The sequence below is a fragment of the Macaca mulatta genome, chromosome 20 (assembly GCF_049350105.2).
Source record: "Macaca mulatta isolate MMU2019108-1 chromosome 20, T2T-MMU8v2.0, whole genome shotgun sequence".
Taxonomy (NCBI): Eukaryota; Metazoa; Chordata; class Mammalia; order Primates; family Cercopithecidae; genus Macaca; species Macaca mulatta.
In genome coordinates this window covers 42,605,104-42,631,135 of record NC_133425.1, presented here as the reverse complement: position 1 = coordinate 42,631,135, position 26,032 = coordinate 42,605,104, and the positions used below count along the sequence as shown (strand labels likewise).

Here is a 26,032-nt window from a genome sequence, read left to right as displayed (position 1 = left end):
AAGTTTCAGCTGAGTAGGTCTGCTGTGGGGCCACAGAATTTGCATTTCTAACAACGTGCCAGGGGCTCCTTCAGGAGTTCAAGGAGCCTGAGAAATCTCAGATAAGGACTTTTTACAACTATAATTATACACAAAGTTTGAAGTATACATACTATGTTTTCTCTTTTTTCTCTGGTTTAAAGCTTAATAGGTATTTAGGAGCCACTGACCTAAATGACCTATAAGTCATTCAGCTTCTCCATATCCCCATAATTGGAAGTTTTTGTCAAGTGTAATGACATCTAAAAATATAATGCAGGAAATAAACTTCTGTTATTGTTACTAATCATTGTCATCATCACTTTTGTTAATATCTGTTCAGGGTATATCATTTTCCTGGGGTAAAGAGAACTATCAAATTATTTCTAATTTTTAATCCCTACTATGTAGAAATGTACAAATGAATAATGAGCAGTGGTCCCTTTGAATCTGAAATGCTATTTTAATTTTTTGTGTGGTAGATATAGTGAAACTTTCAAGTATAGTCATGCATAGCTTAACAGGGAGAGAAGTTTTGCAAAATGCATTGTTAAGCTATTTCATCTCCAAACATCATAGATTGTACGTACACAAACCTAGATGGTATAGCCTACTTCACACCTAGACTAGATGGTATAGCCCAGGGGTCCCCAACCCCCTGGACCATATGGGTCCCTGGCCTGGTGGAAAGGGGCCACACAGCAGGAGGTGAACAGCAGGTGAACAAGCAAAGTTTCATCTGTATTTACAGCCGCACCCCATCACTCACATTATGGCCTGAGCTCCACCTCCTGTCAGATCAGTGGCAGCATAAGGTTCTTTAGGAGTGCAAACCCTATTGTGAACTGTGCAGCACTGCCAAGGATCTAGGTTGTGCACTCCTTATGAGAATCTATGCCTGATCATCTGTCACTGTCTCCCCCAGATGGGACCACCTGGTTATAGGAAAACAAGCTCAGGGCTCCCACGATTCTACATTATGGTGAGTTGTGTAATCATTTCATTATATATTACAGGGTAATAACAATAGAAATAAAGTGCACAATAAATATAATGTGCTTGAATCATCCCAAAACCATCCCCCATCCCCGGTCCGTGGAAAAATTGTCTTCCACAAAACCAGTTCCTGGTGCCAAAAAGGTTGGGGACTGCTGCTATAGCCTATTATTGCACCTGGGCTACAAACCTGTACAGCATGTTACTGTACTGAATCCTGTAGGCAGTTATGACACAGCGGTAAGTATTTGTGTATGTAAGGATAAAGGTACAGTGAAAATAGGGTATAAAAGATTTTTAAATGTTACCACATTTACCATGAATGTAGCTTGTACAACTAGAAGTTAACTCTGGGGTGAGTCGAGTGAATGTGAAGTCCTAGGACATTACTGTGCACTATTGTATATTTTATACACACTGCATGCTTAACCTACACTAAATTTGTTTTTTTGTTTTGGTTTGTTTTGGTTTGTTTTTGGAGTCCCGCTTTGTTGCCCAGGCTGGAGTGCAAGTGGCGTGATCTCGGCTCACTGCAACCTCTACCTCCCAGGTTCAAGCAGTTCTCCTGCCTCAGCCTCCAAGTAACTGGGATTATGAGCCATGATGCCCGGCTAATTTTTGTATTTTTAGTAGAGATAGGGTTTCACCATGTTGCCCAGGCTGGTCTTCAACTCCTAGCCTCAAGTGATCCATCTGTCTCAGCCTCCCAAAGTGCTGGGATTACAGGTGTGAGTCACTGTGCCCAGCCTACACTAAATTTGTTTTAAAACATATTTTTCTTCAATAATAAATTAACTTTAGCTTACTGTAACTTCTTTACCTTGTAAACTTTTAATCTTTTTAGTTTTTGACCCTTTTGTAATAACATTTAGCTTAAAACACAAAGACATTGTACAGTTGTATAAAAATATTTTTTAAATTTTTTATTTTTACTTTTTAAACCTTTTGTTAAAAACTAAGACACAAACACCCACATTAGCTGAGGCCTACACTGAGTCAGGATCACCAACATCGCTATCTTCCACCTCCACATCTTGTCCCACTGGAAGGTCTTCAGGGGCAATAACACCCATGGAGCTGTCCATCTCCTATGATGACAATACCTTCTTCTGGAATACCTACTGAGTGGCCTGCCTGAGGCTGTTTTACAGCAAACTTTTTATTTTTAAAAGTAGATGAAGTACACCCTAAAAGAATGATAAAAAGTACAGTATACTAAATACATAAATCAGTAATATCATTTATCACTATCAAGTATGTACTGTACATAATTGTATTGCTACACTTGTATACACCTGGCAACACAGTAGTTTTGTTTACCCCTGCATCACCACAGACACGTGAGTAATGCCTTACACTGTGACATCATGACAGTTAAGATGGCACTCGGCCATAGGAATTTTTCAGTTCCTTTGTAATTTTATGGGACCACCATCTTTTATGTGGTCCGTTGTTGACTGAAATGTCATTACAGTGCATGATGGTAATTTGATGTGGCATTCTAATACACTGGCAAAGCTGGGAACTAATACTGAGCTCAAGTTACTCATCCTGTAACTGTTTCAAGTAAACATATAGAAAAGATTTTGTGGTTGATGGCTGAATAATTTGAAAGTTTTGTGGTTGATGGCTGAATAATTTTGCTATTTTCTTTATAAGATTTGATTGCAACAGAACCAGTATTTTGTTTTCTTAAAGTTCAATCTGTAATAATAGTTTCATTTCACTACCTACCACAATGTAATCTCTGAGCCCTATAAGAAGAAATTATACTACAGAGCTTATCATATCTCAGCATTCCCTAATTTGAAACACAAAATCAGTAGGGCAAACATACTGAAGTAAAGTCAGAGAAAATTATTTTGTCATGTAGTTCTCATGATGAAGAAACAAAAAAGATCCCCTCACGTTTCTGGCAGGGGTGAGAAACAGTAACCATTTTGAAATGTGGCCAAGGCTTTCTCCATCTCCAGGGAACAGACTTTACTCAGGCCAAGGCACTTACCTGGCTCCAAGCCCGCAGCCTTCCTATCTCACCCAAGTGGTGTTGTGCAACTCAGACCAGGGATGTAGAGCTACCAAAACACTGTTGATGAAAAAGCCAAACTCTGTGTCAACTATTTAAAGATGTTTATTGTGAGCCAATTTGAGTGACCATGGTCCGGGGAACATTCTCAGGATGTCCTGAGCAAGTGTGGCAAGGCGGTCAGGTTACAGTTAGATTTTATACATTTTAGGGAGACAGAAGTTATAGGTAAATACATAAAGCAATACATGTAAGATATACATTGATTTGGCCTGGAAAGGCAAGACATCTCGAAGGGTAGGGGCTTACAGGTCACAGTGGATTCAAAGATTTTGTGATTGGCAGTTGGTTGAAAGAGTTAAGCTAAAAACTTAGTAGAAAGAAAGGCTCGAGTTAAGAGAAAGGGGATTGTGGAGGCCAAGGTTCTTGTTATGTGGATAAACCTATAGGTAGCAAGCTTCAGAGACTAGAAGGTAAATAACTGTTTTCAGACCTTAAAATATGTCAGACCCTTAATCTCTCCTAGATCTGAGAAAAGCCTAGCTGCATAAATGGAGATTCTCTACAGATGTAACATTTCCTCCACAAAAGACAGCTTTGCGTGGCCATTTCAAAATGTGTTAAATAAATATATTAATATTTTGGAGTAAAGTACTTTTATTTCCTTCAGGGCCTGCTATCTGTCATGTGATGCTATACCAGACTGAGGCTGGAATCTGGTACCTTTTTGGCAGAGAATGTGTTTTGTCAGCCTTAGGATCTCTAAATTTTGTTGTTTTTTTGTTTTGTTTTGTTGTTTTGAGACGGAGTCTCGCTCTGTCACCCAGGCTGGAGTGCAGTGGCACTATCTTGGCTCACTGCAACCGCTGCCTCCTGGGTTAAAGCGATTCTCCTGCCTCAGCTTCCCAAGTAGCTGGGATGATTAATTTTTGTGTTTTTAGTGGAGATGGGGTTTCACCATGTTGGCCAGGCTGCTCTTGAACTCCTAACCTCAAGTGATCCACCTGCCTCAGCCTCCCAAAGGGCTGGGATTACAGGCGTGAGCCATGGCGCCTGGCCAGGATACCTATTTTAATGTTAATGCTGATCAGTTGTGCCTGAACTCCAAAAGGGAGGGAGTACAGCAAAGCATGGGCAACCTCCCTTCCCATCTTGAATGGGAATTCAGTTTTCAGGTTTCCTGTGGCCAGGGGGGCTCAGTTCAGTTGGTTGCGGGGCTTGGGATTTTATTTTTGGTTTTCAAGACTGATTATTCTAAAATCATAAAATTTTAGAATGCTTCCCCCCACCCCAGCACTTTACCACCACACCCCCAGGGCACAATATAATACTGGAGTATTATAAGTAAACAAACTGCAAGAGCAGATGATAAGGAAAATTAGAGTATCAGAAGGAGAAGAGAGAACAGAGCAAAAGAAATAGGTGAAGTAATTAATAGCCAAGAATTTTCTAAAAGTAATGACACACACCAAACCACAGGTTTGAGACGCCCAGACCACACACCATGCAGGATAAATACCAAAAAAAAAAAAAAAAAAAAAAAAAAAAAAAAAAACTACACTTATGCATATCATTGTCAGGCTGCAGAAAAGCAAAGACAAAGAAAAATCTTGAAATAAGCCAGAGGAAAAAATACCCATAGCAGAACAAGGTTAGAATTACAGCCACCTTCTTGTCAGAAAGCATGCAAGTAAAAAGAAAATGCAGTGAAAAATTTAAAGTGTTGTAATGCCAAAAGAAAAAACCACCAACCTGGAATTCTGTATCCAGCAAAATTATCTTTTTAAAGTGAGTGAGAAATACACTCTTAAGTGGGAGTTGAATATTGAGAACACATAGACACAGAGAGGGGAACAGCACACACCAGGGCCTGTTGGGGAGTGCGGGGTGAGGGGAGGGAACTTAGAAGACAGGTCAATAGGTGCAGCAGACCACCATGGCACACGTATACCTATATAACAAACCTGCACATTCTGCACATGTATCCCGTTTTTTGTTTTTTAGAAGAAATACAAACAACAACAACAACAAAAAAAAAAAAGTGAGGGAGAAGTAAAGGCTATCAGACAGACAAAAACTGAGGAAATTAATCACCACTCAAGAAATGTTGAAATAAGTTATTCAAGGAGAAGGAATCTGATAAGTCAGAAACTTGTATCTACATAAGGAAGGAAGAACATCAGAGAAGGAATACGTGGATGTAAAATAACGTCTTTTATTTTTCTTACTCTTAATTGATCTAAAAAAAAACTGTGTTTAAAGTAATAATAGTAGCAGTGTACTAGGTGATTATAGCATATGGATAAATGACATGAGAGACAGGAATGCCATAGAGATGGGAAGGGAAAATTGGGAGTACTCTGTTATTTACTCCAACTGGTTATTTCCTGGAAATGACAATCAAGAATCTCCTTTCTACCAGTTTTATGTGATGACTCTTCCAGTGAAACAATAATGGGCTATAAAACTTTAATAACCTATGTCTTCAAAATTGAGTGATTTTGTAGCACCACCACCCACCCCCCCAACATACAAACACAACCACACATTTATAAAGAACTAAAGAAGAGATGAGGTTAAATAAGGGTAAGGGGTAGTAAAAATAAAATAAAAAGAAACTTATAAGGACAAATCTATAAAATAAGTAGGAGCAAGTGAAAGAAAGATTAAAGCAAGAGAATAAATAGAAATTGTTAAGAGAGTCATAGAAAATGGACAAACGAAAAGTTCAAGAGCATCAGAATCATTTGTAAAGTGTGTGTTAGCTGTGGAGGTGTGGGGGATAGTGCACATGTACAGCAAACTCCACAGTGGGTTACTCTATGAAGATTTTTTTATTATTTAAAAATTATTGAGGGGGGTGGGGGGCAAGGGGAGGGAGGGCATTAGAACAAATACCTAACGTATGCGGGGCTTGAAACCTAGATGATGGGTTGATGGGTACAGCAAACCACCGTGGCACATGTATACCTATGTAACAAACCTGCACGTTCTGCACATGTATCCCGGAACTTAAAATTATATATATAAAGTAGAAAAAGTATTTATTGAACATCTACCAAATACAAGCTGTAATCCCAGGCACATTGAGGAGAAGTGTGAAATATATTTATTGTCCTAAAGAGTCTATAATTTATTTGCAGCGAGAAATAAGGAAAAAAAAAAAAAAAACTAGAGAATAAGATAAGCCACTAATGAAAGATTTCTCAAAAGGGTGTTTAAAAGATGACTAACTTCACTATTCATTAGCCCTTTCTTCTGCAAACTTAAGTGTCCAGAGTGGAGTTTTATGAAAGAACTAGGATTCCATATTCTGTAAGACTTCCTAGAAATCTGATACCCTTGACCTTGTTTGCTGGATAACTGTGCATGATGCTTTGCCAGCTGCTGTGAATATGAAAATATACTTAGATGAGGTTACCATCATCAAGAACTTTATATATTAGGAGCCAGACATATACATTTGCAAATACCCTCGTAAATAGTCATTACAAAGCAATAAGTATAATAGAATTCAAAGAAAGACCATTATTGGCTGAATTGATCCGGTAACACTTTGTGAAGGAAGTCTTCATTTGAAGGATTGGTATGCATGGACCAGAAAAAGTGAAGAAGAAGAAATGCAGATATAGCATTAGCAAAGTCAACATAATGGGAAATGTAATTTTATTAGGAGAACACACAAAAAAATAATTTAACAATCAAAAAAGAAAAATCCTGTTCTGGTTTTTTAACTCTATAGGAGACACAAAAGCTATAATATCTTTAAATGTTTTATCTTTATTTCTTAACTTCATTGAGGAAAAACTCATATTCTAGACAGATGTTCCCACTGGTTTCACTTAGTTGCTGTAGAATTTCTGAATAACTTGGTAAATAGCCTGGAATTTTATTTTTTTAATTGTTCTTTACACAAAACATTTATTTTTCATTACAGTTTAGTGAACAGTTTATTAACCATTATAATAATACATTTGACTTAATTATGTATATTCACCAAAAGTAGTAATTGAGAAGATTAGTCCTCCTTTATTTCAAGATTTTACTTTATTTGTATTTATTTATTTGAGACAAGGTCTCACTCTGTCACCCAGGCTAGAGTGCAGTGGTGTGATTATAACTGACTGCAGCCTCAACCTCCTGGGCCCAAGAGATCCTCCAACCACAGCCTCCCTAGTAGCTGGGACTACAGGTGTGCACCAACACACCCAGCTTATTTTTTATTTTTTGTAGAGGTGAGATTTCACCATGTTGCCCAGGGTGGCCTTGAACTCTTGGGCTCAAAATACAGCCTAGGCCTCCCAAAGTGCTATATTTTACATTTTAAAAATCTAAAATAGGACTTTTGAATGTAGGCTTTATTGAAACAGAAGAAACGAAAATTTTTTAATAAAATAGGCCTGGTTGCCCATTTTTTGAAATACACTTAAATGTAAAGGATAGATAAGAAAGAACAAAAGAATGAATGATGAGTGAAAAATATTTTAACCTCTGCAAGCCTAGATCTGAAAAAAAAATTTTTTTTAATAAAATTAAAATTTTACAAAATATTTTAACCACTACAGTTTTGAGATCTTGTGGTTTTCCATCCAACATGTAAAGAGGTTGGAAGCTGTACTCTTATCCTCACCAAAAAAAAAAGAACAAACTGAAAATCAACAACTCTTCTTAGATCCATCAAAAAATGAAGACAGGAGACAGACCACGGTCCCCAAAACTAGAACAGGCAAATACAGAGAATCACAGATTACTGAGTGGAAGCCACAGCTGGAGCTAGCAACTGGTAGGAACGCTTCAAGGGTGATTGACTGATTGCTAGAGACTGAGATTGAGACTAGTTTAAAACATTAAAAACTCCTGGAGGCCCAGTCTTAGAGTACCTATCAAGTTCTCAGAGTCAAAGGCTGAGGGGAAAATGCCCTTGTGTTTCTGTGTGTGTAGAGGGAAGAGAGTAAACATTTTAAAAGAAACAAACTTCCAGAGCTACTGCTCTCCTTAACAAAGGCCTGTCCTCAAGGGAAACTATTTTACCAACACCTAACCAAGTTGGGTTTTACCAGAGTCTAACTGACATGAGAGAAGTGAAATACCCAACTCTAGCCCCCTTTAGCCTGTCTCACCTAAGGTGGCAGGTGGGTGGTTGGGGAGACAAGACTAATAGTTAAAAGACCATTAAACACTTACCCTCCCCCGACACCTTGCCACCACATTAATCAGTCTGCTATATAATAGAGATTATAGTTGAACAAAGCTCAGGCCCTATTTCAGAAGGAATCTCTAGTGTTCCATAATGAGAGGATGAAGAAGTCAGTAATAATAAATAATAAAAAGGAGTCTCTAGGGAAACCCAAATACTACAGGGGAAACAAAAATAAGCATTAGATGATGTTTTCGCCTCTGACATCTACAGCTGCAACTACCAGTAAATGCAGCCTAACTCATAGCTAGATAAACATAAAACCTCACACTAAATGCCTATTTACCTTGTTCCTTTTATGCAATACATCATGTACAGCTTTCAACAACAAATTACAAGCCACACTAAAAGGCAAAACAAACAAGCCACACACTCTGAATGGATAAAGCAAGTAGACTCAGTTATGGCAAAGACAAGACTGTCAAATTATAGAGACAGGGAATTTAAAATTAACTGTGGGCTAGGTGTGGTGGCTTACACCTATAAGCCAGCACTTTGGGAGGCCAAGGCAGGCGAATTGCTTGAGCCCAGGGGTTCGAGACTGGGCTGGGCAACATGAGGCAACCCTATTACTACAGAAATACAAAAATTAGCCAGGCATGATGGTGCTTGCCTGTATTCTCAGTTACACAGGAGGCTGAGGTGGGCCTTAAGCCTAGGATATCGAGGCTGTAGTGAGCCAAGATTGCACTCCAGCCCAGACCAGCGACAGACCAAGACCCTGTCTCAAATAAATAAATAAATAAATAAATCAAGGCTAGGCACGGTGGCTCACGCCTGTAATCCCAGCACTTTGGGAGGCCAGAGTGACCTCTGGCCTCACCTGAGTTCAGATGTTTGAGACCATCCTGCCCAACATGGTGAAACCCTGTCTCTACTAAAACCACAAAAAAGTTAGCCATGTATGGTGGTATGTGCCTGTAATCCCAGCTACTTGGGAGACTGAGGCAGGAGAATTGCTTGAACCCAGGAGTTGGAGGTCGCAGTGAGCCAAGATAGTGCCACTGCATGCCAGCCTGGGTGACAGAGTGAGACTCCATCTCTAAATTAATTAATTAACTGTGATTAATATGCTAAGAGCTCTTATGGAAAAAATGCTAGAAATAAAAAACACTGTAATACAGGCCTGTCCAATCTTTTGGCTTCCCTGGGCCAACTTGGAAGAAGAATTGTCTTTGGCCACACATAAAATACACTAACACTAATGATGAACTAAAAATTAAAAAAAAAAAAAAAATCTCATGATATTTTAAGAAAGTTTATGAATTTGTGTTGGGCCACATTCAAAGCCACCCTGGGCCACATGTGGCCTGTGGGCTGTGAGCTGGACAAGTGACTTGCTGGAAATACGAATGAAGAATGCCTTTGACGGACTTAGACATGGCCAAGGAAAGAATTAGTGACCTTGAAAATATGTCAACTGAAAAGTGAGGAGAAAAAAGAAAAATACAGTTTACCTTAATGAACATTCAGGTATAAAATGCTACACTAATGGCCCCCAATAATTCATGCCTCCCCAGTACTCGTACCATTGTTAGCCCCAACCCACAGCCAAGGAGACATCAGCAAACATGACCCAAGTAGAACTCTGATAGCCCTTATACTGTGGGGCTTGCCCTCTTGGAGTGTGGCCTTGAGAAAGCATGTGAAAACAGCCAGGCTAGTCTCCTTCAGGAAGAAAGACCATGAAGAGGCAGGCCAGTGCAGTCAACCCACCGAACCCCAGCCCCAGGTAACACACCAGCTGAGTGCAGCCACATGAATGACTTAGTCAAAACCAGCAGAAACTGCCCAGTCAACCCACTGAATCATGAGAAATAAAATGATTCTAGTTGTAAGCCAGTAAATTTTAGGTTAATTTGTTACACAACAATAATTGCAAGAAAGAATGTAGTATTCTGCTTTGCTTCATGAGCCAAATATAAACGAATTTACAAAGATGGAAGTACTGACACTGATGAAGACATATGTTTGGGCAGCTCAGGCATGAGTGGATAGGAAAGGGATAGAAACGTAGAGAAGCGGAAGTTGATGATTTAAAAGTTTAAAAGAATATGCGTACTGACAGTCACAACGTTAATCATGTCCTCTAGCAAGAAGGTACACATGAGAGAACTGACTTTGCTAAAGGAAAAATTCGAAGATATTTTTGTGTTTTATGTCTATTGATAGCTAGTAATTGCCTCTAGGTCTCTCCAGGTTGAGTCACATGTATGTAATAATAGCTACCTAGTCTAATAAACATTTCTTTTAAAATCACATGTTTCAGTAAAAATAACCTATCTTGCAATTTGGGACTAAAAAAATCTCTTCTCACCTTTGGTTTTAAAGTAGTTAAGCATCTTTTATCCATGTCTCAGAACTAAGCAGTTTTGCTCCCTTGTCTTTTTTTCTTTTTTTTTCCTTCCTACTAAAAAAAGGTCTCTTATAAGTGAAATGACCATTGGTTTCCCTCTCAGAGAGGTACAGATCTCCAACATGGAAAATTGAGTGCACTAAGTCATAAGTCAGGCTTTCCCATTTAGCTCATTTATACAACATTGTTCACTTTGGAACCTGGGGGATTTTTTTTTTTTAATCCAGAGGATGACAGCTGAAACATAATTGCACATAACCTCAGAAAAGTTGACTACCCTAATGCAACTCAAAAGGAACACCTACCATTAAATTGGAACCCACAAGCAATAACACCTAATACAGTTTGGTTTTATGGGAGCTGTGTGGATTTCTTTTATTGTTTCCCTTTGCATTATTTTTCACATGCATTTGCAATGGCTTTTTACCATTCCTTCATTAGAGGCTTTTGTGAATTAAGGTTAGAAAAGCAGTTAACAAAATCAGACTACTCAGTTCTTCAAAAAATTAAACACAAAGTTAGCATATGACTCAAAATTCCACTCCTAGGTATATTCCCAAGAGAACAGAAAACATGTCCACATAAAAACTTGTACATGAATGTTCATAGCAGCATTATTCATAATTGCCCAAAAAGTGGAAACAGACCAAATGCCCACAAACTGATGAATGGATAAACCACAGATATGGTATATCCATACAGTGGAATATTATTCAGTCACAAAAACATGAAACATGCAACAATATGATGAACCATGCTAAACTATTCTAAGAGAATACAACCAGACACAAAAGGCCACATATTGTCCAACTTTATTTATATGAAAGGTCCAGAATGTGCAACTTCGTAGAGGTAGAAAGGACAGTAGTGGTTACCAGGGGCTGGAGGGAGGAAGAAATGGGAAGTAACTGCTCTTGGGTATGGGGTTTGTTTTTGTGGTAATGAAAATATTCTGGAATTGGTGTCAGTTGCACAGCCTTGTCGGTGTACTAAAAACCACTGAATTGTACACTTTAAACTGGTGGGTTTTGTGGTATGTGAATTATATACCAATTTAACACAAAAGAAGAGACACAAAAACTACTCACATTCTAAATTTATAACTAGGAAGTAGGTTGACAGAGCTTGAACCAGGGTTCCAAGTTTCTTCATTTATTCCAAAAAAGAAATTACAACTTCCATTAAAAACCTTTTATGGGGCTGGGTGTGGTGGCTCACGCCTGTAATCCCAGCACTTTAGGACGCTGAGGCAGGTGGATCACTGAGGTCGGGAGTTCGAGACCAGCTTGGCCAACATGGCAAAACCCTGTCTCTACTAAAAATACAAAAATTAGCTGGGTGTGGTGGCACACACTTGTAATTCCAGCTTCTTAGGAGGCTGAGTCAGGAGCATCGCTTGAACCCCAGGAGGCGGAGGTTGCAGTGAGCCAAGATAGCGCCACTGCACTGCTTTGTAGTTTACAAAGCACTTTTATAATACATTAGAAGTTAAGTACTATCATCTGGTAATTTCCTCACTGAATCCATGCAGTAGATGATGCTGTTTGGTATAGTTATTCTAATTCTACAAATGAGGAAACATTCCATTCTATTTTCATTTTTGTACCTTTAAGCATCTCCAGATCAAGGTTTGTCTCTCATCTGTGTAAAGGCATACAGTGTACATTCACTAAATGTTCAGATGAATGAATACACAAACTAAGGCTCAAGGGGGTCAAGGGATTACTAAAGATCAAATAAATCAGTGTTGAAGTACATACCTTTGGCATCCAAATCCCATGTGTTTCCCATAATACCATATTTACAAGTCTCCTGTGTTCCCTACACATTTGTTCAAGCCCCATTAGGTAAGCTGATATCATGTTATTATTCAAAGCCCAAGTGGATGTCTTCCACAGTGATCATTGACATGGCATATTATAAGACCTCAAGGGAAACTAAAGTTAAACGACTGTACAAATTTATTTATTCCCAAACCTTCAGTTTATTACAGCAGACATCTCTACTAAGTGCCTACTGTGTGCCAGCCACTATGCTGTATTCCCCAGGAATAGAGCATGAAAATGAATAATTACCTAGACTGGTAACAGTCAGTGGATTCCTTTATTCACAATCATAACTCAACTTTCAGGAAAAGAGGACAACCGTTGTTTTAAGAAGTTTTCCATGAACAGTGATGATCCTAACTTCCAAAATGTAAGAACTCAGCATTTGAGCATGGAGCCTCACAAATTCCCCATATACTATTCACTTAGGGTAATTTGAGATCTTTCTGGAGCCACATTCTAGAGATCCTAGTACCACCACATACTTTTAAAAGGTATTGTAACTACTTCTCTCATGGATTATGGCTTTCGGTGAAGACAGCTTATTTCTTCTCTTTATGCTGAGCACTAAGTAGGACTGTTTTAAAACCAGGAGCATTTATATAGTGACACTAAAGTAACACAGGTCTTGCATTTGTAATTTTGTCACAGAATTCACTCACATTGGAAACTAGATATTCCCAAAGTCCAAGTAAAATGGTGTGCCTTAGTTGTACAGGCCAGGAGAAGATTTTACCATCAGGCAGGGACCAGCTGCTATGTTCTTTTTTCTATGTGGGTAACCATCCATTTAATTAAAGTCAGTGAATTTTAAAACAGAAAAATAAGAGGATAAGCTGTATGATTTAACAAGTGTCTTAAATGTCAAGTGACTATAGCCTAAAACATCTCCAAATTTTAAAATTAAATGTTAATATTTTTATTCTCAGTCATAATATCCTTTGGCTTATTTTTATATTCAAAATCTATTTTGTCCTTTTTTGTTTTCACTTCTGAATTCTGGGGGTCAAATTATAATATGATATTGTACAATTAAGTTTATCCTGTTAACAATAAATAACCTCTTAGCAATTACTGTACTCTATATTATAGGAATTAGTTATCCAAATAGCTAAATACTTCAGCAATTAATTTAAATGTTAAAAATCATCACTGCTATAATACATTTCATCACTTGCTTTCTTCGGCCAATATTCTAGCCTAGTTGATAATTTTTATTTAAAAGGTGGTCCCTAGGATATTACTAGAAATTAGTATAACAACTATGATCTTCTGTTATCCAGAATATTCAGGGCATTGGGTTCTCAGAGCAAAACAAATATTTAAATAAAAAGTCATTAAAATCACCTTATGTTAATTGTTATATATAGAATCACAATATGTATATGCAGCATCTAACATACATATTCTTTTCTAAAAGTTTACATGTCAGTTGTTTGATACATGACACACTTTTTTGAAACATATCAAGGAAATAATCGCATTATCAGAGTAGACCATAAACTCCAATTTAATTGCTAGACTTTTTTCTGGCTAGATCATCTGATTTGATATACATTTATAATGAGCCTCATCACATTAAATAACACAAATTATTACCCCAAGTTGGCATTTAGAAACAAGGGAGTATGATAATTGTAGCTGAGAAGATTTTCATAGATACATCAGCCTGGTGATGTGACTCACACCTGTAATCCCAGCTACTCAGGAGGCTGCAGTGGGGGGATCACTTGTAGCTCAGAGCTCAAAACCAGCCTGGGCAAGATAGTGAGACTTCTTCCCTTAAAACATTGAAAAAACAAAAATAAATTAGCCAGATATGATGTCATGTACCTATACTCCCAGCTACTCTGGAGGATAAGGCGAGAGGATCACTTGAGCCCAGGAGTTCAAGGCTACAGTAAGCTATGATCACACCACTGCACTCCAGCCTGGGTGACAGAGCAAGACCCCCATCTCTGTTTAAAAAAAAAAGAAGATGAAGAGATGAAGATGTATGAGAAACCCTATTAGCAATGCAGTTAGACTAGCAGCAAAGGAAAGCAAGTGATAGTTTTTGTCTCAGCCTCCCAAGTAGCTGGGATTACAGGCATGTGCCACCATGCCCAGCTAATTTTGTGTTTTTAGTAGAAGCGGCATTTCACCATGTTGGTCAGGCTGGTCTCGAACTCCTGACCTCAAGTGATCCACCCGCCTCAGTCTCCCAAAGTGCTGGGATTATAGGCATGAGCCACCACGCCCGGTGAAAACTGTTATTTTTTTAAAATTATATAAATAACATGTACTTGAAGTATATTGGAAAATCAGACTATAATGCAAGCCTGGACAAAAGAACACAGGCATTTGAATCTGGTGGTTGGAGTGTCTGATATCACAAATGCCTTTAATGTATTATAAAATATTAAAAACGTATCACAGATACTTCACCTTTGGGTAGACAATCATGATGTGCTAATATTTATGTGGTATAAATTGATGTAGTATTTTTTTGTTGTGTAATACCTTATTTCAACTGGAATATGTTACAAGTGTTAGGTCTGACACATTTGGGGGATTAAAATTTCTTTCAATTATTCATTAATTTAACAAAAATATATTGAGTGGCTAATATATACCAGACCTGTTCTCGGCTCTTAGAATATAAAAGTGAATAAAACAGACTCAAATCTCAGCCCTCATAGAGATTGCATTCTAGTGGGGGAAGACAGACAATTGGCATAGTAAGTAAGTTATTTAATACTTTCTAGTGTTAGCTAGTGTTAAGTACTGTGGGTGGGAGGAAGAGGGAATAAAGCAGAGTAAAAGGGATTGGGATTGCTGGGCCAGAGGGTCTTCGATTGTATGTAGGATTATCAGAGCAAGCCTCTCTGAAAACATGCCATTTGAACAAGGATTTGAAGGAGGTAAGGGAGTTAGACATGTAGTTATCTTTGGAAGGCTATTCCAGGCAAAGAAGAAAGCCAGTGCAAAGGCCCTAAGATATAAGCACTCCTAGAATTTCCAAGGAACAGTGAAGAGGCCAGTAAGTTACAGCAGAATGAAAGAGGGAGGTTACAGAGTAGAAAATGAAGCCACAGTTAAATGGGAGGTGGAGAGTGTACGCTAAGTAGGACATAGGAAAAGATTGTATTCTGAGTGAAACTGCGGACTATAGGAGGAACAACAGTTAAAGCAAGGAAACTAACTAGAAGCTGTTATCATACTTCAGTTTAGGAACATAACTATTTGGGGTAAATAATAAGAATAATTCAGGCAAAAGTTGGTGGTGGCTTGGACCAAGGTGATAGCAGTAGAAATAGAAATGAGTGTCTAGAGTGTATACACATTTTAAATTGTAGATATATATTCAATTTCTTGGCAGATTGAATATAGGATACAAGAAAAAGAGAGGCCTATAATTATAACTATAGGGTTGCTGGCATGACCAAGTGGAAAGTTGGAGTGGCCATAACTGAGATGGAGCAGGTAGGGGGAATAAAATCAGGGATTATGGGGGTTTTTTTGTTGTTGTGTTGTTTTGTTTTGTTTTGAAATGGAGTCTCACTTTGTTGGCCAGGCTAGAGTGCAGTGGTGCGATTGTGGCTCACTGCAACCTCCGCCTCCCGAGTTCAAGTGATTTTCCTGCCACAGCCTCCCGAGTAGTTGGGACTACAGGCATGCGCCACCACGCCTGGCTAATTTTTTTGTACATTTTAGTAGAGACAGGGTTTCGCCCTGTTGGCCAGGCTGGTCTCAAACCCCTGACCTCAGGTGATGCACCCACCTCAGCCTTCCAAAGTGCTGGGATTACAGGTGTGAGCCACCACACCCAGCCCCAGAGATTACGTTTTGAATATATTAATTTGGTAATATGTGTTAGACATGAAAATATTGATGTTTAGCATTTAGTTTGATATGAGAGCCTAGAGTTCAGAGATTGGCAGTCTATACTGGAATTATACATTTGGGAGTGTTGGGGACTAACTTAAGTCAAGTTAGTTACATATAAGTCTTACATTCTTTGATGGCTACAATAACTGTAGCCATCAAAGAATGTAGTTACCAATTTTTACCAAGAAAAGTAACTACTTTTCTTACTATCAGTAAACATAAAAGAAAATCTCTAACCAAATTCTGTGCAAATAAAGACATTAATGAAATAAACATTCATTAGCAAGCAGACACAAAACTATTCATATAATATGTTTTATATGCTCTCTGAGTATTTAGGTAATCCAGCCACTACTTTGCATGAATGGTTAACTTAAGGAAGATAAGACATATATCAGCAAAACTAAAAAATATCTTGAGATAACTAAAAACAAAACACAAACAAAACCAAACCAAACATACTGGATGAAGCGAAAGCAGTACTCAGAGGGACTTTATGGCTGTAAATGCAATGTTAAAAAAACAAAGATCTCAAATCAGCAACTTAATTTTATACCATAAGGAACTTGAAAAGAAGACCAAACTAAACTCAAAGCCAGCAGGAGGATGGAAATAATAAAGATTTCAGCAGAGATCAATGAAATAGAGAATAATAATCACAGAAATCGAAAGTTGGTTCTTTGAAAAGATCAACAAAATTGACAATCTATTAGCTAAACTGAGTTGTAAACAAAAGGGAAAAGGCAAATAACTAAAATCAGAAATGAACAATGGGACTTTGCTACTGACCTTATATAAATTAAAAGGATTGATAATACTATGAACAACTGCATATCAACAAATTAGACAATCTAGGCCAGGCACAGTGGCTCATACTTATAATCCCAACACTTTGAGAGGCCAAGGCATGAAGAATGCTTGAGGCCAGGAGTTTGAGATCAGCCTAGGCAACACAGTGAGTCCTTGTCTCTACAAAAAAATTTAAAACTTAGCCAGGTGTGGTGGCATGCACCCATAGTCCTAGCTACTCAGGAGGCTTTAGCCCAGGAGTTCAAGGCTGCAGTGAGCCATGATTGTGCCACTGCACCCCAGCCTGTGTGGCAGAGTAAGACCTTGTCTCAAAAAAAAAAAAAAAAAAGAGAGAATCTAGATGAATCAAAGATGTGCCTGTAATCCCAGCACTTTGGGAGGCTGAGGCAGGCAGATCACCTGAGGTCAGGAGTTTGAAATCAGCCTGGCAAACATAGTGAAACCCCGTCTCTACTAAAAATACAAAAATCAGCTGAGTGTGGTGATACATGCCTGTAATCCCAGCTACTCGGGAGACTGAGACAGTAGAATCACTTGAACACAGGAGGTAGAGGTTGCAGTGAGTCAAGATCACACTATTGTACTCCAGCCTGGACAACAGAGCAAGACTCTGTCTCAAAAAAAAAAAAAAAGTGTTTCCTAGAAACACAGACAATTCAAAACTGACCCAAGAGGAAATAGACAATGGCAACTGACCTGTAACAAGTAAAGAGATTGAATCAGTAATCGAAAACCTCCTGAAAAAGAAAACTCAAGGACCAGGTGGCTGCACTGGTGAAATTCTACCAACAATTTAAAGAAGAATTTCATCACTGTTATTGAAACGCTTACAAAAACTAGAAGAGCAAATACTTCCTAACACATTCTGTGAGGCCAGCATTACTCTCATACCAAACCCAGACAAAGATACCACAAGAAAGCTACAGACCAATATCCTATATGAATATTGATACAAAAATCTTCAACAAAATACTACCAAGCAAATCCAACAGCACATTAAAAGTGTTTATATATTATGACCAAATGGGATTTGTCCCAGGAATACAAGGATTGTTCAACATAAGATAGTCAATCAGTGTAATACATGGCATTAATAGAACTAAGGGAAAAATAATACATGATCATTTCAATAGATACTAAAAATAATTTGACAAAACTCAACATCCTTTTATAATGAAAACACTCAGCAAACTAGGAATAGAAGGGAACTTCCTTAACATCATAAAGGGCAGTTATAAGAAAAATCACACCTAATATCATCTTGTATAATGAAAAGCTGAAAGCATTTCTTCTAAGATCAGGAAGAAGATGAGGATGCCCACTTTCACTCCTCCTCTTCACCTTTTTACTGGAATTCCTACACTTAGCAATTCGGCCAGAAAAAGAAATAAAAACTTCTAAATTGGAAAGGAAGATGCAAAATGATTTCTATTTGCAGATGACATGATTCTGTATACAGAAAAATCTCATATAACTCACTAAAAAAAATACTACTGCAGCTAATAAACAAATTCAGCAAAGTTATAGGGAACAAGATCAACACCCAAAAATCAGTTGTTTCCATACACCAGCATAGAAATTTTTAAAAAAGAAAAAATAGTTCAATTTGCAACATTTAGAAGAGTAAAACACCTAGGAATATATTTAAGCAAGAAATTGAAAGATTATACACTGAAAACTAAAAACATTGCTGAGAGAAATTAAAGAAAATCTAATAAATGGAAAGGCATCCCATATTCATGGATTGGAAAACTTTAAGATAGCAATATTCCCCAAAACAATCTACAAATTCAAGTGGTCTGTTTGCAGAAATAAAAAGCCAACTTTCAAATTGATATGGAACTGTAAAGGGCCTCAAAAAGCCAAAACAATACTGGAAAACAAAAACAAAGCTGAGAGGACTTATACTTTCCAAATTCAAAACTTACTACGAAGCTACAGTAATCAACAAGCATAGTGCTGGCATAAAGACAGACATATAGATAGACATATAAGCCAATGGAATAGAACTGAGAGACCATAAATAAATCCAAACATCTATGGCAAATTAATTTTTGACAGGAGTACCAAGACCATTCAGTGGAGAAAGAAGAGTGCCTTCAACAAATCATACGAGAACATTTGTATAATGACATGCAAAAAAAAAAAAAATGAAGCGGGACTCCATATAAAATAATTAACTCATATATAATAATTAACTCATGGATCATAACTCATATATAATAATTAACTCATGCATGGATCAAGGACCTCAATATAAGTGATACAAAATTCTTAGAAGCAAACATAGAAATAGATCTGCATTTCCTCAGATTTGACAATGGATTGTTAGATTTGACACCAAAAGCACTAGTAACAAAATTTAAAAATAGATTAGATTCTGCAAAAATGTAAAGCTTTTTTGCATTAAAAAACATTTTTAGCCAGGTGCAGTGGCTTATGCCTGTAATCCCAGAACTTTGGGAGGCCACAGCATAAGGATCGCTTGAGCCCAGGAATTTGAGACCAGCATGGGCAATGTAATGAGAGCTTGTCTCTTAAAAAAAAAAAAAAGTTTTAATTAGCCAGAGGCAGTGGCACAGGCCTGTGCTCCCAGCCTACTCAGGAAGCTGAGCTGGGATCACTGGAACCCAGGAGATGAAGGCTCCAGTGAGCCAGGATTGTGCTGCTGCACTCCAGCCTGGGTGACAGAGCAAGAGCCTGTCTCAAAAGAAAAGAAATTTTTTTTTTCTTTTCAACAAACTGAAAAGGGAGAAAATATTTGCAAATCTTATCTCTGATAAGGTTCTAGTATCCAGACTATAAAAAGAATGTTTACAATTCAACAACAAAAACACAAACAGTCCAATTATAAAATGGACAAAGGACTAGACATTTCTCCAAAGAATCCCAAAGTGAAAGACGTCCTACATAATCGGTCATGAAGGAAATGCAAATCAAAACCAGACTTCAAAACCACTAAGATGGTTTTAATTAAAAAGACTGAAAATGACATGTCAGCAAGGCTGTGAAAAATAGGAACCCTCATACATTCCTGGTGGGAATGTAAAATGGTGCAGCTGCTGTGAAAAACAATGTGGCAATTCCTCAAAAAATTAAACCTAGAATCACCATATGATCCAGGATTTCTACTTCTTAATATATACTCAAAAGAATTGAAAGCAGGGTCTCAAAGAGGTATTTGTACATCCATGTTCATAGCAGCACTACTAATAATAGCCAAAAGGTAGAAACGACCCAAACATCCATCAATAGCTGGATGGATAAACAAATCAAAGTATATACATAAAATGGAATACTATTTTTCCATAAAAAACAGATGAAGTAATGATACTATAACTTATATGACCCTTGAAAACATTATGCTAAGTGAAAGAAGCCAGACACAGTTGGTCACATGTATGGTACCTTTTATATGAGGTATCTAGAGTAGACAAATCCATAGAGAATGAAAGCAGATTAGAGGTTACTGGGGGAAGAGAAAAGGGGAAGTAATTACTTAACCGGTACAGGGTGTTGGTATAGGATGATGAAAAAGTTTGCAAACGAGAGAGAATTGATAGTTGCACAACATTGCAAATACACTAAAGGCCATTTGATTTTACACTTTATTAAAATAGTAAATTGTTAAAATAGTTAATTGAATTACAGCTCGATTAGAAAATAAGAATGGATTGAAATGGATGCTTTCATTGAAAGCTAATGGAAATGTAAAGTGATGCACCCTCTCTTTAGGAAACAGGGTTTCTATATTTAACAATAAGTTTTAAACTTACTACTCTTTGATCCAGTGTTCTGTATATAGGAATCAAACAAACTAATCTGGGTGCAAACAAATATTGATTTGCAGAGTTGTTCACTGAAGCTTTTTTTTTTTAATAGTGAAGGATTAGGAAAATTCCTTTATTTCCAACAATAAGGAATTAATTTTTAAATAAGATATTATATAGGCAGAAAAATTATATTTTTGTAATGTTTGGGTAGATATCACTTTAGAAAAATAATTTTAGACGTATACATACTAATACATGTCTTTTCACTGTGTTTCCTTTGGCTTTCTCTTAATGGGATTTTGGTGTTTCCATCATTTTTCTCTCTGCTTATTTATTTTTCAAGAATTTTCATGATGACTAAATACTCATAAATAATACTGAGTGAAAATAGTACTAAACTATGCTAAAATGTATTTGTGCATGCACTTGCCTTGGAGAAGAAAAGTATGTGACCAAAAGTATGCTAAAATGTAATAATGATTATCTCTTCATTTTAAGTTGCTGGATAATTTTACTTTGATTATTCTCCTTAATACTTTTAAGCTTGCTTATTGCATAGGCAATTTTAATAGTATAAAGAGGAAAACAGAAGCCTAGTTTGATGTCATGTAGACAAAAAGAGTCAAACTTTAAGTCTTTTAATATAAGGGGTTGTGGAGACCAAGGTTTTATCATGAAGATGAAGGCTTCAGGTGGCAGGCTTCAGAGAGAGTAGATTGTAAATGCTTCTTATCAGCCTTAAACAGTCTTTTCTGTCAGTCTTAAGGGCTTTGTATTGATGTTAATGCTGGTCAGCTGTGCCTGAATTCCAACAGAAAGGAGAGTATAATGAGGCATATCTGACCCTCACTTCCCATCATGGGCTGAACTAGTTTTTCAGGTTAACTTTTGAGTGCCTGAGGGGAGGGTCCAACAGTTAGAATTTTATTTTTGGTTTACTTCTGTTAAGTCAGTCTTTGCTAGTAGTGTCATGAAATCAGCTTGTGCTTAATTTTGGGTTTGTTTGTTTGTTTTTGAGACAGGGTCTCACTCTGTCTCCCAGGCTGGAGTGCAGTGGCACAATCACGGCTCACTACAGCCTCAACCTCCCCAGGCTCAGGTGATTATCCCATGTCAGCTCCCACGTAACCGGGACTACAGGCATGCACCACCGTGCCTGACTAATTTTTGTATTTTTTGTAGAGACGGGGTTTCACCACATTGCCCAGGCTGGTTTCAAAGTCCTGAGCTCAAGCAATCCACCTGCCTTGGCCTCCCAAAGTGCTGGGATTACAGGCATAAACGGCCTGTGTTTAATTTTTAATTCTACTCTGTAAGAATAAATTTTATCTTAATAAAGATAGCTAACATGATTATTTACTATGTGAGGTACTCTACTTTTAAACATTATCTTTCAATCAGGTGAACTAATTCTGCAGCCCATGCTGTTCACTATACTGCTTTTCAGTTTCATACACATTGTTAATGCCTATCCTTAAATTCATGTTCCTTTTCATTATACCTTACTGTTTCCAACTTAAGAACTATATAAATAATCAGGTAAATATACTTGCCAGTGATTGCATATTTTTGGATAACATTAGTGATGTTTAGCAGAGTCCCCTTGAATATTAAAATATTTATATATTAATTTTGTCATTTAAATGTTAAGTTTAAGCACGTAGAAAAATACCTAGAAAATACATACATTCTATAAAAGTGAATTACAACAGGGAAAGACTGACTATTGGAATGGCAGTGTAAGGACCACACAAACTTGCTCTCCCAGAGCCCCCAAAAAGAACAACAACAAAAATATTGGCCAACCATATAGTATCCACCATTTCAGAACTCTGGAAATTAACGAAAGCCACACAATGGACTGAATATTGTCTATTCCAAGGAAAACTACTGATCCTTGATAAGACACTGAATCTATGGCATTTTTAACTTGGAGCTATTCCCATCCTGCCTCCCTTCTCAACTGAGTAGTGCAGTAGCCATGGAAAGCCAGCGGCTTCACAGCCAATGGATATGACTGACCTCCTTGGAGCTGCATGAAAATCTCCATCCCTATTACTATCAACATTTTGGACTAGCAACTCCCTGGAAAATCTTCATTATCAGCATCTTGGCTATTTCATTTGACTAGGGCATTACCAAAAACAACAGTAATCTGCTGGCAACATCTCAGCTACCTAAGCCTGTGATTAAAGGTGGAGGAAACAAGAACTGGTCAAAATATAAGAGGAATTCTTAGAAAACTGGAAAACATAGGCAGCTTTAAAAAGCTACAGCATATTCTTGGGGATCTAGAAGACTGCAAATTCCTAGAAAGGAAAACACCTCATTCAGATACTCAGCTCCCTTCTGCTTCACCATGAAGCCCTGCATAAGCAGGAAATGAAAACTAAGGTTGTCCTTTAAACCATCTGAACTTTGAAGGCATGCCTTCACACACAAGTCACTTTGACAAAGGGTGGAAGATGTACAGGCAAGAGATTTAAGGAAATCTTACAACAAATCACTGGCTGACCACTAAATAATACTGACCTAGATATGCCAAGTAGGAAGCCAGATGTAGAATAAAAACTTTAAAAATTAAAAAGACCTTGGGGACAACCACTGCAGGGAATACAGAATCCACAGAATTCACTAAATGAAAAAAAAAAGTCACTAAACAAACAGTAACAAAAACAACAAATCCTTGGGTGGGGTTAAGCGATACCACAGTTATCGATATTATCTTAAAAGTCCAGTTTTCAACAAAAATTATAAGCCATACAAAGAAACAGGAAAGTAGGCTAATACACATTTCTTTAAAAAAAAAAAAAAAAAAAAAAAAACAGAAAATGTGCCTATAGGGCCAGATGCTTTACTTAATTGATGTGTGTGTGTGTGTGTGTGTGTGTGTGTGTGTGTGTGTAGTGAGTATCTTTCATGTGTTTATTGACCATTTTCATGGCTAACGACTATTAGTCATTTGGGAAATGCAAGTAAAAACTACAATGAGATACCACTTCACAACCACAAGCATGGCTGTAATACAAAAGACACAATAAAAAGTGTCACTGAGGATGTGGAAAAATTTGAACCATTATCCATTGCTGGTGGGAACATAAGATGGTTGCAGGTACTTTGGAAACAGTTAGTTAGTTCCCAGTGATGTTAAACACTCTTAGCTACATAATCAAGAGAAAGGAAAACAAGAGTAAATACAAAAATAAACCCTGTATATGAATGTTCACAGCAGTATTATTCTTAGTAACCAAAAATGGAAATGACTGAAATGTCCATCAATTAATGAAATTAATTAATGAAACAAAATGTATATATAACAAAGTGCAGTATTTATTATTTGGCAAGTTAACAGTAATAAAGTACGGAAACATGCTACCATATAGATGAACCTTGAAAACATGCTAAGCGAAAGAAGCCAGTCACAAAAGACCACATTGTATGATTGCAATTTATATGAAATCTTCAGAATAGACAAATCTATAGAGTCAGAAAGCAGATTAGTGATTACATACAGTTGGAAGTGTGTGGGCTGGAAACAGACATGACTACTAATGTGTATGGAGTTACTTCTCAAGTGATAAAAATGTTCTAAGATTAGATTGTGGTGATGGCTGAACAATTCTTTGAATATACTCAAAACCACTTAACTGTACACTTTAAATGGGTGATGTGTATGGTATGTGAATTATATCTCAGTAAATCTGTTTTCTTTAAAAAGTGAATCATTGGCTGAGCATGGTGGCTCACGCCTGTAATCCCAGCATTTTGAGAGGCCAAGGCAGGGGAATCACTTGAGCCCAGGAGTTGGAGGCCGGGCAACATAGTAAGACCCCATCTCCACAAATATTTAAAAATTAGCCGAGCCTGGTAGCACATGCCTGTGGTCTCAGCTACTTGGGAGGCTGGGAAGGAGGATAGCTCGGGCCTGAGAGGTCAAGGCTCAGTGCAGTGCAACTGCACTGCAGCCTGGGTGACAGAGTGAGACCATGTCTCAGAACAAGAAAAAAGTGAATCATTAATATTAATGTCCTATGTTTCATTTCACATGTTGAAACATGATATGTTCCAGTACCTAAATTTTTAACATTTTATCATTTTAATATTTGATGGGAGCAATGTTTCCAGAGATGTTTTTAATGGTTTTTTTTAATTGAATAATTCTAGCTGGTCAACTCAGCCAATCCGCACATTTAGCTCTCCAACTACCATACAACGTGCTTGGTTTAGGTCGGAGCGCAAATTTTCTTGACCATCTGTATGTTGGTATTCCCCGTCCATCTGGAGAAAAAGTGAGTGAAAATTCATTTTGTTTACAATTAATCTATGTTTTAATATTCACTATTTAAGTATTTAAATTAAATAATTTGAATGTAATTGAATTTTAATTCAAATAAATCAAATATTTTTATTCCCTTTAAAGAATAAAGAAAAATGTATTGGTAGTGACCTAAGTTTATCTTACATAGAGCACATCATGATTTTAAGATACCGTGTAGTTTTTCCCTCTCCTCGCCCATAAACCTCACCTATCCATCTATCCTGCTTTTTCATCCTAACATTTTTCACCACCTAACATGCACGTAAATATTTTACTAACATAAATACTATTATACATATGTGTATTATTTATATAATATGTATAATCATATTATTTTACTTGCTTTGTTTATTGTCGGTTTCCCCTTAACTTGAATTTTAGCTCCAAGCAGCATTTGTACATAACCCTTTGAACAGTGCCTGCTACATAAGTGTCTGATAAATATTTGTTGAATGAATAAATTCATAAAACACAAATATAATCTTTCCTTGAAAAGATGAGAAAATTTTCCAACAGATGGCACAAAAGCCTTATTTTTGGCTTAATACTGGTAAACATAGCTTCATCCATACCTAGAATTTGAATTTCTCAAAGAAGCTACATTTTTGCTTATTTATTTAGAATAGTAATTGTGTTTTTTAAATGTGCTAAATGTTAAATGTTCTTAAATTCTTCTTCCAGTCTATACGAAAACAAGAGTGGACTGCAATCATTCCAAATTCCCAGCTAATTGTCATTCCATACCCTCACAATGTCCCTCGAAGGTAATGTCCTTGCTTGAACTGATTTGGTAAAGACACTGCTAACTCTGAATTATAGATACAGTGATGTCTTTTAAACCC

The 26,032-nt window shown here is 37.2% G+C and overlaps 1 protein-coding gene across 2 annotated transcripts in view; it reads left to right on the top strand.

Moving 5' to 3' along the window:
* ITFG1 (integrin alpha FG-GAP repeat containing 1) overlaps nt 1-26,032 on the top strand; it is a 293,341-nt gene that overhangs the window by 259,970 nt on the left and 7,339 nt on the right. For both annotated transcript variants that reach the window (XM_077987196.1, XM_001114075.5), the window contains 2 exons: nt 25,037-25,161; nt 25,872-25,954. In XM_077987196.1, the coding sequence (XP_077843322.1) occupies nt 25,037-25,161; nt 25,872-25,954 (208 nt within the window). The remainder of the gene's footprint in view (nt 1-25,036; nt 25,162-25,871; nt 25,955-26,032) is intronic.